This window comes from Podarcis liolepis (genome assembly GCF_965112155.1).
Source record: "Podarcis liolepis genome assembly, chromosome: 3".
NCBI classification, from domain to species: Eukaryota; Metazoa; Chordata; class Lepidosauria; order Squamata; family Lacertidae; genus Podarcis; species Podarcis liolepis.
In genome coordinates this window covers 18562837-18581170 of record NC_139557.1, presented here as the reverse complement: position 1 = coordinate 18581170, position 18334 = coordinate 18562837, and the positions used below count along the sequence as shown (strand labels likewise).

At 42.1% G+C, this 18334-nt stretch overlaps 1 protein-coding gene across 9 annotated transcripts in view; it reads right to left on the bottom strand.

Annotated features, from left to right (window-relative positions):
• The window catches only part of MACROD2 (mono-ADP ribosylhydrolase 2), a 993596-nt gene that overhangs the window by 78813 nt on the left and 896449 nt on the right, over nucleotides 1-18334 (bottom strand). For all 9 annotated transcript variants that reach the window (XM_083495642.1, XM_083495644.1, XM_083495646.1 and 6 more), the window contains one exon: nucleotides 13728-13793. In XM_083495642.1, the coding sequence (XP_083351768.1) occupies nucleotides 13728-13793 (66 nt within the window). The remainder of the gene's footprint in view (nucleotides 1-13727; nucleotides 13794-18334) is intronic.

The following is an 18334-nucleotide window of genomic DNA, read 5'->3' as shown; positions in this document are numbered from 1 at the left end:
CCAACAACTTAGCCCCCTCCTTTCTTCTTTCTCTATATAATGCCAGCCAACCAGCAAATGCTCTATTCCTTCCCTCACTGCAAGAAGTGAGGTTACAGGGAACCAGGCAGACGGCCTTCTCAGTAGTGGCGCCCGCCCTGTGGAACGTCCTCCCAGCAGATGTCAAGGAAATAAACAACTACCTGACTTTTAGAAGACATCTGAAGGCAGCCCTATTTAGGGAAGTTTTTACCGTTTGATGTTTTCTAGTGTTTTTAATATTCTGCTGGGAGCCACCTAGAGTTGCTGGGGAAACCTAGCCAGATTGGTGGGGTAATAATAATAATAATTCCTTGCTAGGGAAGCTGCCATCCGGAAGGATCCTTACATTTTATTTTGCCTTTAGTACCTATGAACATTAGATCTCCATTGCTCAAAACAAATTATGATAGGTGCTATCTTAAAGGGCTGTCAGTAAAAAGTTATGGGAAGAATGTTTAACTGGTGGACAACTTCAAGGCAGGACAATACTAGAAATCTACATGAATTGAGCCAGACAGTTCAAGAACAGAACTATAACGAATATTTATGTATAGCTTTTCCAAATGCATTCTCTGCAACCATAGACAAAAGCAAACCCCGTGTTTTTTCTGGGGGTACTCAAGGGTACACAACACCAGAACCTTTCTCCCCACAAACATGTTAAAAGTGTGGCATTTACTGTAACAACTTCGTGGTTTTTTCTTTAAAAAAAGCACTGAGCAAACCTATCACCACCAACAGAAGTATAGTACTTCTGCTTCTGCTTTACTAGATTACTCCCTTTCATCCTAGGCAGTAATGTTTAAACATAAAATTAACAAAGCCTTATGAAGAGAGGATATGCAGGGCTGAATATAAAGTGGCTTTATGTTCACTTCCCCAACTAGGCCCTGTATGTTTTATTTACTTATTTCTTATTTCTAGTGTGTAACACACCCAGGTTTTGCACACAGCATGAGTGAAACACCTTGTTTTAGCTAGTAAGAAATGAAAAGACTGGTAAAGTTGGCACTTAGGAACAAAACTGCTTCATTGCACTTGATTTTTAAGTAAGATCCTGTGAAAAAATTGGATATTTCTGTAGGGGAAAAAATCAGCCAGTCACCCAAAATTACAGATAATGGTACATACAGAAGTTGATGCATGATTGCAGTATTCTTGAGCCTCATAAACTGAGGAAAATGTATTACAAAATGTAGTAGTAGTATAAAATGGAAGTTTATGAGATATTCTTGATTTCTGGCTTCAGATTATTTTTACAGTTTTCATTCTTTCATTTTAATCCATCTTTATGATGGGTTAGATTTGTCTGTACTAATATATACAATATATACATTGGTGCAAGTGATGAACTGATATAATGGGTTGTGTCTATTTCCATGGGTGTGGATTATAAAACTTGATATAGAAGAGTAGCTCTATGGATCATTCAGAAGAGCAAAGGAAGAAAGTCTCCTCTACAAACTGTATGGAGTTAGGGGTGGGAAAATTATACTGTTTTTAAAAAGGATACCATTTATTGTATCCTTTGGATACCAAATTATTTGATACCATTCTGCTGCAAAAATATAATTAAGGCATTATTCTCTGAAAACATGAAGTATAACAGCATGTGGAAGATAGGGATGAATCATTCATAATTGTTCTGTTTTTAGGCCATTTTTCAATTGGAGGGTTATTCATCTTATTTATATTAAAAATTATAGGTTACTTTTCAGTCACAGAGCCCGCAGAGTGACTTACAGTAAAATCATAATATTTCCTAAAGCAATTCCTAAAACAAACTACAAACACGCACCACTAGTCCATCACTTATTGAAATAAGAAGAAACTTTTTTCTCAGAAAGTCAGGTAGAATAAAAACATCTTTACAGATCTCTTAATGACTGGGGAAGAGGGAGCCTGTAGAGATTCTCCGGGGAGGCAATTCCAGCATACTGGAACTACTAAAAAATATCTATTTCTGTTTCCTAGTATTCTTTCTCCTGTGATGGTGGCACCTGAAGCAACATTGCTCTGGTAGAGAATATGTTCTCCTTAAAACCTGAAATCTTCGTCATTTGGGGCTTAAAGGATAAAACCAGCACCTTGAATTTAGCCTGGAAATAAACTGGAAAACGGTGAAGCCAAGTGATGCTTACATGATCTCTACAGCAAGTACCGGGGGGGGGGGGAGAGAGATGAGCTGCTTCGTTCTGAACTAGCTGAAGTTTCGAAATCGTTATTAGACAGACAACCTCAAATCAAGTATAGTTCAATATTTAAGGCAATACAACATCAAAGCACACATTACAGTGGCCTGGTTGTTTTTCTGGCACACCAGCTGAAGCGCTAGTCATTCCTCTTGGCTAGACATCTGAACATGAACCTATCAGTTTCAGGTGCACTCCCAAGGTGCATGCAAGAAAGTACAACCCCATCCAGGACCAGTCATATCTACCAAATTTGGGTTGGCCATGCCCCCTAGCAAACAGAATCTCCATTTTGATTGTGCGGGGTTTCAATTACTGGAGGAAAGGAGAAATAGAGTACACTTATGGCACCATGTTCGAGATCCATGAGTAAGTTTGCCCGGTGGTTTCACACACATGTTAAAGAACATGCGCAGGGGGATGGAACTTTGCATAATTTCTTAGGAAAGTCCTCAAGGTCCAGAGCTGCTGGCATCACCTTTCACCTACTGATCTGGTAGGAGTGGAACAAATGTAAAACAGCATTTCTGACTTCAAGCCTATCCAGGTGGTCCAGAAAGCTACCATAGTCCAGACAGGGGTCGCTGACCTTTCTGGGCCCATTGACATCTTTGCAAACTAGAAAACTTTTGTGGATACATCTGTACACACACCTTACAGCCAAGCTACACCCCAATATATTATATTGGCTAGAATAGAATGCTTCTTTCAATACTCATTTCAGTGGTGGGAACCCTGTGGGAAAGGCTTCTATGGGCATATTACTTGCCCACAGGTATGTGTGGGTTAAACCACAGAGCCTAGGACTTACCAATCAGAAGGTCGGCAGTTCGAATCCCCGCAACGGGGTGAGCTCCGGTTGCTTGGTCCCTGCTCCTGCCAACCTAGCAGTTCAAAAGCACGTCAAAGTGCAAGTAGATAAATAGGTACCATTCCGGCGGGAAGGTAAACGGTGTTTCCGTGCGCTGCTCTGGTTCGCCAGAAGCGGCTTAGTCATGCTGGCCACATGACCCGGAAGCTTTACACCGGCTCCCTCAGCCAATAAAGCGAGATGAGCGCTGCAATCCCAGAGTCAGTCACGACTGGACCTAATGGTCAGGGGTCCCTTTACCCTTTACCTTTTACCATGTTGGCAACTCCTGTCCAATGAATCATAGAATCATAGAGTTGGAAGAGACCACAAGGGCCATCGAGTCCAACCCCCTGCCAAGCAGGAAACAACAATGGTATCAATAACTACTGAGACATCCAAGAGAATTATAAATGGTCCAATCCCTACTTCCCTTCCAGTACAGATTATCCAAGGGATGCAGGTGGCATTGTGGTCTAAACCACTGAGCCTAGGGCTTGCCAATCAGAAGGTCAGTGGTTTGAAACTCTGCAATGGGGTGAGCTTCCGTTGTTCAGTCCCAACTCCTGCCAACCTAGCAATTCGAAAGCACATCAAAGTGCAAGCCGATAAATAGGTACCGCTCCAGTGGGAAGGTAAACAACGTTTCCGTGCACTGCTCTGGTTCGCCAGAAGCGGCTTAGTCATGCTGGCCACATGACCCGGAAAGCTGTCTGTGGACAAACAGCTCCCTTGGCCTGAAAGTGAGATGAGCACCGCACCCTGTAGTCACCTTTGACTGGACAACCATCCAGAGGTCCTTTACTTCTTCTTTTTTTACCTTTTACAGATTATCCAACAGGGCAACTAGTGCAATTTCCACCTTGAACCCTAGCTAGAAGTCCGATCAAAATTGATGTTAATTTTCTATAAGCGTTTGGAGCTGATAAGCACTTTGCACTCAGCTACCTTGGTCAAAAAAGGAAGTTGGAAACAGGCCTATAATTTCCTAGCATGACGGGGAAAAGGGAAGGTTTTATCAGCCGCAGTCTTAAAACTGCCTTTTTTTTTAAAAAAAAGAAACAAAAGTTACAAGTATGACATGAAAACATTTTGCCACTTGAAACAACCAGTGATTGTCAATGGGAAGCAAAATAATGTTCCTTTATTCTACAAAGAAAATCTATCACAGTCTGCTGTAGAAGACTAGACATTCACATGAAGGAGCCAACTCAGTACTGCAGTGTCTAATGATCTTGTATGTCATTCTATGCTGACCTGAAGAAATGCTGAAATAAAGTTTGCAAACAGATCACCTTTGAAATAAACCAGCAAGCAAATACAGAAATGAAACTTGAAAACAATATAAAGGATGAATGGCAGATGCCACAGTAGCCACTCTTAGTTTTCAGTAGATGGCAGTTTTTCCATCATTGAGGGAATGGGTTTTAAATAGCTTCGCCATCTGGTTTGGAAAGGTCACCACATTCATTAAGGTTGTTTATGAAAGAAAAGAGGACAAATGACTCACCAACAAATGGAAGGGCATAAGGAAAGTTGATACAATATGAGGAGAAAATTGGGAAGAGTAACACATTAAGAGATCTTGCCTATTATATTTTATTGTTGAAAGTAACAACTAGAATTTTTGCTGCGTTTCAACAGTAAGATTTTAATCAATGTATTATTTATTTTAATGGCAGGGTTACTAAAACTGCAGTGAAAAAGGAAGATGGTTGTTTTAGTACTATGTTGTCTACTGACGAGATTGGATCCTAGGAGTGCCAAGAATGCAACCAATTTTCATTGTGCAAACAATGATGACATAATACACCATGCCAAATTCTTGCTGGGGTAAGGTAGGGACCCACAAAAGTACATGATGGGTCAGAGGTAAGAAGAGGTTTCTCCTCTGCTTCCCATAGTCTACAAGGAGCAAGGGAAGGAAAGACCTCTCCTTCCTTCCTTCGCATTCCAGCCAGGTGGGCGGTGGTATAAATAATAAATTATGAGTATATTCCCCTGAATATGCACAAGGGTATTCCCCTTTCCCTGAATATGCACAAGAAACTGGTTGGTGTGGCAGGTGGTGAGAAGCTAAGCTGTGAGACCAGAGAAAACTGGCACTAAAACTGAGAAGGGGAATCTTTTTAAGTCCAGACGGATTCTAATCTCACCAAAACTCCAAGGGCCAAGTGGGAGGGAACCAAAGTCCAAGTGAGCAGAATCCACATACAGTGGTACCTCAGGTTACATCCGCTTCAGGTTACAGACTCCGCTAACCCAGAAATAGTACCTCGGGTTAAGAACTTTGCTTCAGGATGAGAACAGAAATCGCACGGCAGCAGCGGGAGGCCCCATTAGCTAAAGTGGTGCTTCAAGTTAAGAACAGTTTCAGGTTAAGAACGGACCTCCGGAACGAATTAAGTACGTAACCAGAGGTACCACTGTAGTCAAAAATAAGAGCCACAAATAAACCCTCCAGCTTCAAACATTTTCCAGCAACCTATAGAAACCTCTCCTCTTGTAATTTCCCTTTCCCATTTCTTTCTTACCATTGGTGATACTATTTTCCTTCTTGGATGTATCCATTTTCACAAAAAGAGCACACAGATGACTTCCTGGGTGAGTAGTAACTACTGAGGTAGGTACTTATGTGCATCATCTCCATGTAGATGGTGCACAGAAGGAGATTTGGGTGTCACTGCTTGCCCATCTAATCAGCCTGAGAACTTCCCAGGTTGAGTAGAAGAATGAACAGCCAAGCCTAGAATTGTACTTCATTGCTAATCAAGTTCAGCACATTATCTTGTTTATCTTTGGATGACATGTCAAAACAACAGGACTCTTTAGGGACAGAACTTAATAACGGTGTCTACAGCCTACCCATTCTTAAAAGGTAAATTCAGGACAGGTCTGAAAATACAAAACAGGTCTTTGCCTGTACACATGCAGGCCATTTTGGGTGGTATGCAGCAAAATGTCTGGAACACAACTCTCCATTACTTTGGTAAAGATTCTCAGGCTGCTTGCTAAGGGGAAGTGTGGAGGTCTGTTCTTTTTCCAGATCAAGGGAGGGAGAATGGGACCACTCATAAGAATATGACAGGCAAACCTTAGATGTTTGCACATACACTTAAAATGCAATGACCAAAGCTCAACTTAATAAGGAAACTTTCAGCTTGTAGCTGCAATGATTTGAGGGCTTTTGCCCTCTGAGTTGTTGTTGTTGTTGTTTAGTCGTTTAGTCGTGTCCGACTCTTCATGACCCCATGGACCAGAGCACGCCAGGCACTCCTGTCTTCCACTGCCTTCCGCAGTTTGGTCAAACTCATGCTGGTAGCTTCGAGAACACTGTCCAACCATCTCGTCCTTTATCGTCCCCTTCTCCTTGTGCCCTCCATCTTTCCCAACATCAGGGTCTTTTCCAGGGAGTCTTCTCTTCTCATCAGGTGGCCAAAGTGTTGGAGCCTCAGCTTCAGGATCTGTCCTTCCAGTGAGAACTCATGGCTGATTTCCTTCAGAATGGAGAGGTTTGATCTTCTTGCAGTCCAGGGGACTCTCAAGAGTCTCCTCCAGCACCATAATTCAAAAGCATCAATTCTTCGGTGATCAGCCTTCTTTATGGTCCAGCTCTCACTTCCATTTTGCCCTCTGAGTAGCGGTTCCTAAATCATCTCCTCTGCAGTAGCTATGCAGTAGTTATTTCAGTGGGGCCACAGAACTGCAGTTTGGACACCAGTGCTGAAAAGCAATGGCTATGGAAGCCATTTTGTGTCATATTTATTCAGAGAACCAGGCTTTTTTTTTGGGGGGGGGATAGTTATCTCACTATTTGAGAGGAGTGGCGTGGCTGGCAATGCACCAAGGCAGCTCTGACACAGTCCCAGTTATTTAGTGGGGTAGAAGAGCTGAAAAAACAGTTCACATCTGACAACCAATGTGCCTCTTTGGTTTCAGATAGAACATGCGTAGATGAGTCTAAAAAAAGCTGGGACACAAATTTTTGCAGCCCTCTATTGGCTATGTTGGCTCATTTTCTATCTAATGTGTTTAGTGTAGGAAGCGTATAGAGTTGTACCTTGGTTTTCGAATGGCTTAGTTCTCAAACATTTTGGCTCCCGAATGCCGCAAACCCGGAAGTGAGTGTTCCGGTTTGTGAACTATTTTTGGAAGCTGAACATCTGACGGGGCTTCCACGGCTTCTGATTGGCTGCAGGAGCTTCCTGCAGCCAATCAGAAGCCACACTTTGGTTTCCAAACTTTTTGGAAGTCAAACTTCTGTTTGACTTCCAAGGTACAACTGTACTCGATTGTGACCAAACCAAGCCTCCTGATGTATATTTTGCTCTAGAGTAGCCTAGACCTATTGACTAAAGGTAAAGGTAAAGGGACCCCTGACCATTAGGTCCAGTCGTGACTGACTCTGGGGTTGCGGTGCTCATCTCGCTTTATTGGCCAAGGGAGCCGGCGTCCAGCTTCCGGGTCATGTGGCCAGCATGAGTAAGCCGCTTCTGGTGAACCAGAGCAGATCACGGAAACGCCATTTACCTTCCCGCCAGAGCGGTACCTATTTATCTACTTGCACTTTGACGAGCTTTCGAACTGCTAGGTTGGCAGGAGCAGGGACCGAGCAATGGGCGCTCACCCCGTCGCGGGGATTCAAACCGCCGACCTTCTGATCAGCAAGTCCTAGTCTCAGTGTTTTAACCCACAGTGCCACCAGCGTCCCTAGTGAAGGTTATTTGATCCAAGAGGGGTTTTTGTGCGTGCATGGCTGTTTTTCAACAAGAAATGCCTCTGCAATTTTTTTCTATCAGAAGCCCAGCTAGCGCTCAAGGTCACCTCCTTTTTTCAGTTTCCCTCCCCTCCCCACCTGATAACTCCTAAAAACCCCCAAAACAAAACTTGAAAATATGTCAAAATACTCTTGTTAGTGTGTGTCAAATAGTTGCTTTTAAATCTCACTTCCCTATAATATTATCTTTTTCCACACGCTTGCAAGCTCGTTTCATACTTAGTTTAGGTTTAGGCTATTTCTTCTCATCCTTTCAAACAACCTGTTACTCTTTATAAACAAACAAGTGGCTGAATGTGACTTTTAGAACCTGCTCAGACTTCTGTTGCTTATGAAAGCTCTGCTGCTACCTGAACAAACATTTGCCAACATTAAATTCTGCTTGAGACAAACTAAGAACTCTCACTCATAAATACAACATTTTTCCTGGATGACTGACACCTTCTTCATTTCTGTATTGAAAACAGGAAAGCGGTTCTGTAGGGTATTTCCCAAAGGAAACTAGGCTTCCATGAACACCTGGAAATGTAGTAATTGGTGCTTTATTTTTAAGATTTATTAACATATGATTTAATTTAGCTGACCTTCAAATGCACAATTACACTTTTATTAAGCTGTAATGAATTAGAATTAGTACATTATGTGGAAGGGTTACTTAATGTGGGAGACTCCATCGCCTCCGCTTTCCACCACAGATTGTTACATCAGGACATGGAAGATTTGATGACTATGGTAACCTGCCACTGAATCTTTTTCCAAGTCCCAGACTCAAAATAACCCAGACTAGTAATAATTAGCATTTATTTATATGCTACACATATTCAAGGGTCAATCTGAAATGTGGAAAAGGATCTACATCAGGGGTAGGCAACCTAAGGCCCGCGAGCCCAATCACCTTCTCAATCAGGCCCACGGACGGTCCGGGAAACAGTGTGTTTTTACATGAGTAGAATGTGTCCTTTTATTTAAAATGCATCTCTGGGTTGTTTGTGGGGCATAGGAATTTGTTCATTTCCCTCCCAAAATATAGTCTGGCCCACCACATGATCTGAGGGACGGTAGACCCATGACTGAAAAAGGTTGCTGACCCCTGATCTACAGCAATATAACTTTGTGTGGATACAAACATTTGCTTTTCCAACACAGTGCCTATTGCATTTATACAAAATATATGTCATGCGCCAGACAGTTTTTAATCATTTCAATAGCAAGCGGACTCTGCATTAATAAATATCCTTCTTAGGCTATGTTTTTGCATAAAATATTTAAATCCACATGCGTGGAATCATTATAAAATTATTTAATTTAATCTAAAGTATTTTATTTTGTTCTTTAGCTGAAAAACCCCTCTAAAATCAGCTTTAAAAAGGCAGTCCGTGCCTTTAGGCTTATAATCTAAAAGACATGACATATAAGAAAAAGGGGACAAGTAGGGAAGGGGTGAGGAAAGCGAGCTCAGGCACCAGTTCTTAAAGTTGCAGTTCTTATAAAAGGGTGAAAACACCTCAGGTAGTCTACTCTATTCTGTTTTCTATATTATATTCTAATTTTAAACTTCAGAGGAGAATGCCTGCCAATGGCTTTGTACACACATCATCTGAATGATGCTGAAGGATTACTTTAAACCACATTGTAGGAGTTTCTTTTTACAACATGAAGGTGGGGTAAAAATGCTCTCAATAAATACATTATTTTTAAAAATATTGATTTCTAAAACAGCCCCCCTTGAGAAATAAGTTCACTTTATTAATGATGGAGCATCCCTTTTAATTTAATTAATTTTTGAGCCGTTCTGAAACAGTTGGTCTTCCAGTAAAATGGGATACACATTCATGCTACTGCTAGTAAATGAAGAATGTGTTTCAAGGTCACTGCTCCTATGTCTTCTTTTATATGACCCAACCAAAATCTCTTTACACTCCTGACAAATATCATAATCCTGTTACTTCTTGAATTTAGCCCAGGATTTCCTTCCAAAACCTTTCTATATGAGGGCATACTGAGAAATTATGCATAAAGCCTGTACTAAGAAAATCACATCTCTAACATCTCAGTGTTACTGACATCGGAATAAATGGTGTTCAGGCTGTATAGACTGTGATGCCATTGATGCATATACAGTTCAGTTCGCTTTTAAATTAGCACTAATAAATCTTGTTGGTACATTATCCAGGGCCTTTTCTCCCCGCCCCCTCTTTTCTTTTTGAAGGTGAGTCTTCATAACTCACCAATAGGATATCAACTATACTTATCAGATGGCATGAAGAGGCATTGCAATTACCATTTCAAAGACTGGATCTGTATGTCAACGAGAATATTTACCCATAAATTGTGTGCCTGGTTTTGAAATGCCAAATTATGGTTCGTCTGAAACAATCCATTTTAATTAGCAAAGCCTCATGTGATCATTTATCATCAAATCTTTAATTGAATTTGAATGGTTTTTGCCTGTTCTGTAACTTTTTAGTCTTTTTTCTTAATAAAGGTGTTATGTTACCATTGGCTCTGATTCCCCCAGCCCTTTCAATGGGCCAGCATAGCTATCTGATTATTGTTTTTTGCCTGCTTTGGGTAGACATGACTGTGCTTGACGTGGAGAGTCCGTGTGAGTGTGTATACCTCTTTAGGAAGGACTTGAGTCGACGGAGAGAGTTTAACAGGGCTAATTGGATCTTGCTGTGAGAAGACAGATCAGGTAAATGCCATTAAGCAGGTAGTGAGAAGTGATCGGAGAAGTAGAAAGCTGGTCCTCATGGGCAGGAAAAAGTAGAAGAGGCTTCAAGAAGAGCCTCTTATAGGCTGCTGTAGGAGAGCAGCAGGAAGAATAGAAGAGAGCTAATAAGCCGCCTCTTGGTAGTAGCCTGAGAGAATCGCAAAGCTGAGACTCTCTATTGTATGGAAAACAATGCCGAGGACGTTTGTACAGCATAAACCCGATTTCTGATTTCTATTTAGCTTTAGCACTCTTACTATAAAGAGCCCCATTCTCAATGAAGAATAAAGTAGCCCTTACTGGAGACACGCAAGGTTTCAGGAACACAATGGTAACTAGGCAAACTAGACAGATCCATTCCTTTAAGAGCTCTGTAGCAGCGAAAGACCAGGCAGGTGCAGCTATGCCTATATCACCCAGACCTGACACTCGTTTTGCCTGCTGAGAGGCAAAATGGGACCTTGTTTAAATTTTATTTTATAATCGAGAAGAAGCAAGATCAGACCTAAAGAAACATTGAACTGCTAAACACTAGCTCATAGATCAGTAGGCTACGTTTCTTTTGTTGACTCTTCACAGGTGAAAAGTGTGCTAAAAACAGCAGTGGATTTTAGAGGTGGGAGCAGAAATGAAATATATAGGAAGCATATAGACTCTTCTTTACCTTGTTTGGTGATACGATAAAATGTCTACAAGTTGTTACTGCACTCATGTCTGCAGCTGGTTTTTTTCCTTCAGCAGTCATTGTGTGATCAAAGCATCATATCTAGAAAATGTATCATCTTTTCCCCTCTGCACCTTTCCAATAGTGCTTTAGGGTTGATACCATGCTTTTCGAGGGAGGAGCCACACTATAGTGAGCCATCAATAAAGACTTCAGGATACAGTGAAACCTGTGCAACAAAGGTGCTAGATGCACTTCTGTGGGAACTGAATTCCACAATTTAGGGGCAGCTACAGAGAAAGTCCTCTCTTATGTCAGCATCTCTGTGGATGGCAGAACTATCAAGAGATGTCAAGGAAATAAACAACTTTCTGACTTTTAGAAGACATCTGAAGGCAGCCCTGTTTAGGGAAGTTTTTAATGTTTGATGCCTTATTGTGCTTTTAATATCCTGTTGAGAGCTGCCCAGAGCGGCTGGGGAGGCCTGGCCAGATGGACAGGGTATAAGTAGATGGACACGACAGGGCTTAGTGGCAGAGAGAAGTCTAGAATCAGAGGTAGAAGCTGAAGAAGGCAAGTGGGACGAGGGAGGTCAAGAGGCAGAGATGAGCCAGGCTGCTGAAGAGTCACAGGTGTCTCCCCCTCCTGCTGCAACAAGCTCTGTCTCCGGGAAGAGGAGAAGTGGACGCAGACACAGTCTAAAATTGCTTGGAGAAAGCCGGGGGGGGGGCTTAGATGGCTGTGGGGAGATGGGACTTTCAGTCTCAGCAACTGCTTCTCATGGAGTAAGACCACTGGGAATGAGCTGCTAGGCTCATTAGGCCCGACATTCAACCAAGTTCTGTGGAGATTGTGTTTTTGCTAATAAAGAGTTAACTCCAACTTTGAACAGTGTGATTACCAACCAGCATGCTCCTGTGACTTTAATTTTGCTGGGTGACACAAGGGACCAACTATTTATGAAGCAACCAAATCATCGGGCAAGAAGGAGGAGCAAGCTCTTCAGTGCAGGGGGAAACAAGGGTCTGGATGCAACTGAGCCAGATAAGACATGTTTCCCTTTCACCACCCTTCTAGAACATCAGGGCAGGACACAAGGAGTGACAGGAGATGGTGGAGAACCTCTCTGGACCTGAGCAAGCTGAAAAAGCCTACTTCAGTTTGAGAACTACTGCCAAGGTTGTGTTTGTTTGTAGCTTCAATGACAGAGGGTAGGTGCCACCTCCATGGTCAGAGATCACTCTCCAGTTTCCAACTTTAGTGGTTGTTCACATGAGCAAACGAAGAAAGAGAGTGGAATGAATTGTCTAATTTTCAGAAATTGCATATATAAACTGTGGGTGTGAGGTATGATGAAAACAAAAAACAGTGCAAGGTTAGTTTTTGTCACTCAAAACTGAGAGCATAATGAATATTGCTGCAGCTGAGGTTTTGGCTAGATCTCACATCAGATGTCAGTAGGAGGGGATATGCATGGAGAGTAATAAACAATAACAAACCCAAAAGTGCTTTAAAACGATATTTCAGAAAATCAAAGGCAAAAAGCTCCCACCGAACAAGCAAATGAACAACTTTTAAAACAAGCACCACCGTGTCTTTTAACATCAACAGATTAGTGGTTGGTAATCATTATGTTATCTAAGGAAATGAAAAGCAAACAGTCAAATTCTCTATTTAGTCTTTCTTGAATACTACACTTGTGGCCCTTCTTCATTACAAACAAGAGACTTCCTGCCTTGAATTATCCACAGCTACAATTTTATAAACCATGTTCCACAACCCTCCTTGCCGAGGAACCCAGAAGAATTAAAAGAAAGTGTAAGCAATTAATGGTGTGATACCATACAAGTGTCAAGAACAGTATGGCTCTCTGTCTCACTCCTTGCTGAAAACCAAACAACTCAACAGGATAAAACTCAGCTGGAAACATTTAAATTAGGTAGTCTCTCTTTCTTTGTTTTCTAAACTTGCTGTCACTTGTGCCCCCCCATCCCGTGACTTTTAAATATTTAATCACAGAGTAAATGATCAGAGTGCCCAGCACAGTCTACAGAAAATAAATAGTAATTTCCCCCTCTCAGCTGCGTCTTCATTCTCCAACTCTGCATGTTGTGTTTATAGCCTTCTCCTTATCTTTTCTTTCGCTGCCATATCACCAGAGAGCTAACTGAAGCCCTCTATCATGCAACGAGGAAGGCAGACATAAACCTTTGAACGTGAACATTCCTGCAGATTTCGGCACCAGAGTTTTTCTATGACCCTGACAATATTTTTATGGGAAATCTATAATGATTGTAGATGAAAATGCATGGCATCGATCCATACTGGCACAGCTATGATGCCAAGTGGTTCATTAAAAAGAATTTTCTAAAAGACATCCCAGAAGTGTTTATCTGACATCTGGCCTTTAAAGCTTGAACCTGGGTTTTCCTCGGTTTAACAGAAAATACTGCTTTATAAAATCCCCTTTGGGAATTTGATATTTTTAAAGCCAGTTTTATTATCTGTACCTTTTTCCTTGCAAACGTTCTCTCCTCCATCTGTTGAGCTGTTTACAACGGTAGGTTTTGCCTCATCTGTTTTTCAAAGAGAAAAATTACACTTATTAGATTATAAATTGAGTTTAGTAATGATTGTAAACTGTTACACCTGCTCTCAAATGCATATGTTATTCATGTCATTAGCTAAGGCCTTTGTCCTTTTCTTCCATGGGACAGTAATATGGATACAAAGGAATGCTGTGCAACTACTTTGCTTATTTGACTGATTCTTCCACAAAGTAAGAGCATTTTTTACTCATTCTAATTTACATATTTACAACCTGGGTGCAGATGGAGGGAGGGACAAACAGTTCTTATAAAAATATGAATCCTATGCTCCATTAACATATACAATGCATTTTGAAGATTTGCAAAATGGTGTCAATTTAACTGATCAAAGAGTAACCCACAGTTTTCCTGGCCATTCTTGTTTCATTCTAACATAGATATTTTCCATTATCTTTTCATTTAATTGGTGGGAAAGCAACTTGGGTGCAATTTTTAATTGAAAAATTACCCAAAGGGAAAGAGTTAAGAAGCTTCTCCTTCCATTTAGACTGCAGCATCTGTGGCTGCAGCTTGTAAAATAAAAAAGAAAGAAAGAAAGGAAGGAAGGAAGGAAGGAAGGAAGGAAGGAAGGGGGGGGCATATGTGACTGACAGCTCAGGAATGAGCCCCGTTTTGTTCAATGGCCATTTGACGGACCTTTGGAGACTATTAATTTGGTATGTCTTTATTATTGGTTGGTTAACATGCAGGCCTGTCATTTCTTTCACTGGACTGTATTTGAATGTAATGGTTTTCCTTTCATATTATTGCCAGCTGATGAAGATTTATCATTGAAACAGTTCATTATCCTGGAAGAACTGTACCATCTGCTGCTGTGCTCGGAGCACCCTATTGCGACGTTTGGAGCACCCATCAACTCACATTTGTAGGATATTGACTGTGGAAAGGCATTCTGCCTCCATTTCAGTGATCTTTGACAGTGACTTACCACTCCTACCAATCCTGCTCATGGAACATTTATTTGATTCTTATCAGTTTCTGACTCCATGCACATATTATACATCTTCTGTTTATGAATTTTTAAACAATACAGTGGTACCTCGGGTTACAGACGCTTCAGGTTACAGACTTCGCTAACCCAAAAATAGTACCTTGGGTTAAGAACTTTCCTTCAGGAGGAGAACAGAAATCGCACGGTAGCAGCAGGAGGCCCTATTAGCTAAAGTGGTACCTCAGGTTAAGAACACTTTCATGTTAAGACTAGACCTTCGGAACGAATTAAGTACTTAACCCGAGGTACCACTGTATAGTGTTATAAACATATTCTCAGTATATTATTAGCTGACGTGTTGCTTGTTGTTGTTCAGACCGTTTTGTTCAATGGCAGTTATTCCTAGTGTGTATAGGATTGCAGCTTGATGGTGGCAAGCCTATGTCTGCAAGCTTTCTCAGGAGTAAGTCTCACTGCACTAAATGGGATTTGAAAAGTGAGAATAGGTTTGCAGCCTGATGGTCAAATTTGTTTGGCTATAATGCTTCCTATTTTTAGACGGCCGTGCCCTCCACTCAGTGGCGTAGCGTGGGTTGTCAGCACCCGGGGCAAGGCAAGTAATTTGTGCCCCCTAACCTGTGGATTTGCGCCCCCTAACCCATGGATTTGCGCCCCCTAACCCTAACCCCCAGATGTTGCGCCCGGTGCGGCCGGCCCCTCCTGCACCCTCCACGCTACGCCACTGCCTCCACTCAGTTGCACACCAGTGCTTTGCACAATAGCTGTGGTCTTTGGACTTCACAGGATAAACTGTAGCCCCAGCTTACCGTGGGCTGGGCTGGGGAATGCACGTTTAATAAACCTCTGTGGCACACTGCTACGACAAGTGGCCCATTCTTGCTTAAAGTGGAGTCGCCATAATTATCAGGACTGCAATCAGTGGCAGAGCTACCTGCATGGGCACCCGGAACAGCAGCCACGCCGTGCACCAGGTATTTGTGTGTGTAGTGCAACTCGTTGGCAATTAATATACACAGAACAATAATTATACATACTTTCTCAACCTTCTGAGAAAAATACAAAACATTAAACAAAGCCACAAAGACTTGCGAACTACCCAGCCTAAAATGAACTTATAATGTCTGGTTTCAATAGCTTTTTCAAATGCTTAACTCAGTCTTTTGGATAAGTTCATGAAGATACCAACAAAAGGTAAGTTCGATGATATTCACAATACCGAAAGGTGCTAGTAGAATTGTAGATAGATGTTAATAAAGTTGTAGACAATGAAGTTGTAGACGACAGGGTGTCGGCGTTTTGCACCTGTTTCGCCCTGGCAGTCCAAGTAATCAAAAAGCCGCCGTTCACCCCCGATGGGGCCCTTTAACTGGGGCTTGCAGGTAGCACACCCCCAAGATAGTTTTCCGGGCTTCTTCAGTGGTCTAATCTCAAAGTCTTGATATGTATATTGATATTCAATCTTAGAGAGAATACTCTTTCTTGGCTTAATCTTAAGAGACTGATTTGATGGTGCACACCGGGGTGGGGGGCGCGATGCTCCACGCGATGCAGCCTTTTGTCACTCCCCTCAGAGATGGCACCCAAGGTAAGCTGCCCCCTTCCTATGCCCCTGACCGTAATACCTCAAGGACCACCTCTCCCCATATGAACAGACTGTGAGGTTTTGACCAGCTTCGGGTGGCCCTTCTGAAGCTGATACAGGCTCGTCTCATCTTGAGCCCACGCAGAGCGTCGTCACACAGCAGAAGGATAAGCAGTATGTGCTACATTCGTAATTTTTATTACCTCTCTATGCTGAGAGAATACAAACATGCATCTTGCCTCTGCGAGAGCAGAGAAGCAACCGTCTCTCTAACAAAGAAACCGAGAGAACAGTGAAAAACAGGAAACCAGTGTACGTCACATCCAGTCTCCCATTCCCGTGGGAATCCAACAGTAACTCTGACTGTGGAATGCAAAACAATGTCTTGTGACTGCAGTTGCTGCTCAGTGCGGGAAATAGAAACCAACACAGACCTGTGACCATCATCTGAGGCCCTTCTTTGTGTGCCTCTTCCACAGGTCATTTCTGAAGCAGTTCCCCGTTTATGGGATGCTCTCCCCAGGGAGGTTCACCTTGTTGCCTTCATTCCATATCTTTAGGTGTTAGGCAAAAATGTTCCTGTCTAACCAGGTTATACCTTTTAAATGTGCATAGGAGAGGTTATCTGGGGTTTGTTTGGCTCTTATTATTATGGATTTTGTGTTATATTGTTATGCTGTAATCTTCAGATGAAGATTATGCCCTGTGATCTTCAGATGAAGGGTGGCATATGAATTTAACAAATTAAAAAAAGGGGGGAATCACTGTGTAAAATTAAGTATATTTTTGTTCACCAAATATGCTAGTAGAAATGATGGTGCAAAATGCCTGCAAATCATATGTACACAGTGTCAGTTTGCATTTTTTGGTGCAGAGAGTATTGATCTGATGTGTAGAGATCTTTCCTGTTCCACTCAATTCAAGAGGGTTCTGGAAGCTTCTCTGTGTGGAAGAAGCAAGCAGAAGGTTCCTGATGTTTGGGTTATTCCTTCAGAGAAGCTTAGTACAGCTGGCTTAAACTGGTTCTCTTATCTCTTTCTGTCAAAGTCATGCTGACTATAATAATAAGGCCAGAAGGAGCCTGGGTTACACTTTATCTTTCTATCTCTCTTCCTTCTGGTGTGGTGTTCTGTACATAGATGCTTAGTGCTAAGGTTTGAGACTTATTATACGTTATTGTAAGTTTAAGTTAAGTCTGCTGCAACTGGATTTCTTACGGACAGTGCTAATCCTGAATGTATTGGATTTGTGACCATTATGCTCATTTGCCTTCAGTAGCAGTAAAGCTCTGATGGATGAAATACAATTGCCTCTGGTCTATTTTTGGGGGGAGGGGGGAATCCTGCAACGTGTTTAAGTTGTTACTCTGCTAACTATACACTGGACTCTGCTCTGGATTAATATTGATTAGAATCCATGACATACAGTGGTACAGATTTTCCTTTGTCTGCCCAACACTGGTACAAACGGCAGACAAAAGCAGCCCAGTGTGTAAATATAAGTCTGTTGTTGTTTGTTGTTTAGTCGTTTAGTCATGTCTGACTCTTTGTGACCCCATGGACCAGAGCACGCCAGGCACTCCTGTCTTCCACTGCCTCCCACAGTTTGGTCATACTCATGCTGGTAGCTTCCAATCATCTCGTCCTCTGTCATCCCCTTCTCCTTGTGCCCTCAATCTTTCTCAATATCAGGATCTTTTCCATGGAGTATTCTCTTCTCATGAGGTGGCCAAAGTATTGGAGCCTCAGCTTCACGGTCTGTCCTTCCAGTGAGCACTCAGGGCTGATTTCCTTAAGAATGGATAGGTTTGATCTTCTTGCAGTCCATGGGACTCTCAAGAGTCTCCTCCAGCACCATAATTCAAGCCCCTTCATGGATCACTGCCTTGCCGTGGCAAAGGGGCTTGAATAACTCAGAGAAGCTATGAACTATGCCGAGCAGGGCACCCAAGATGAACAAGTCATAGTGGAGAGT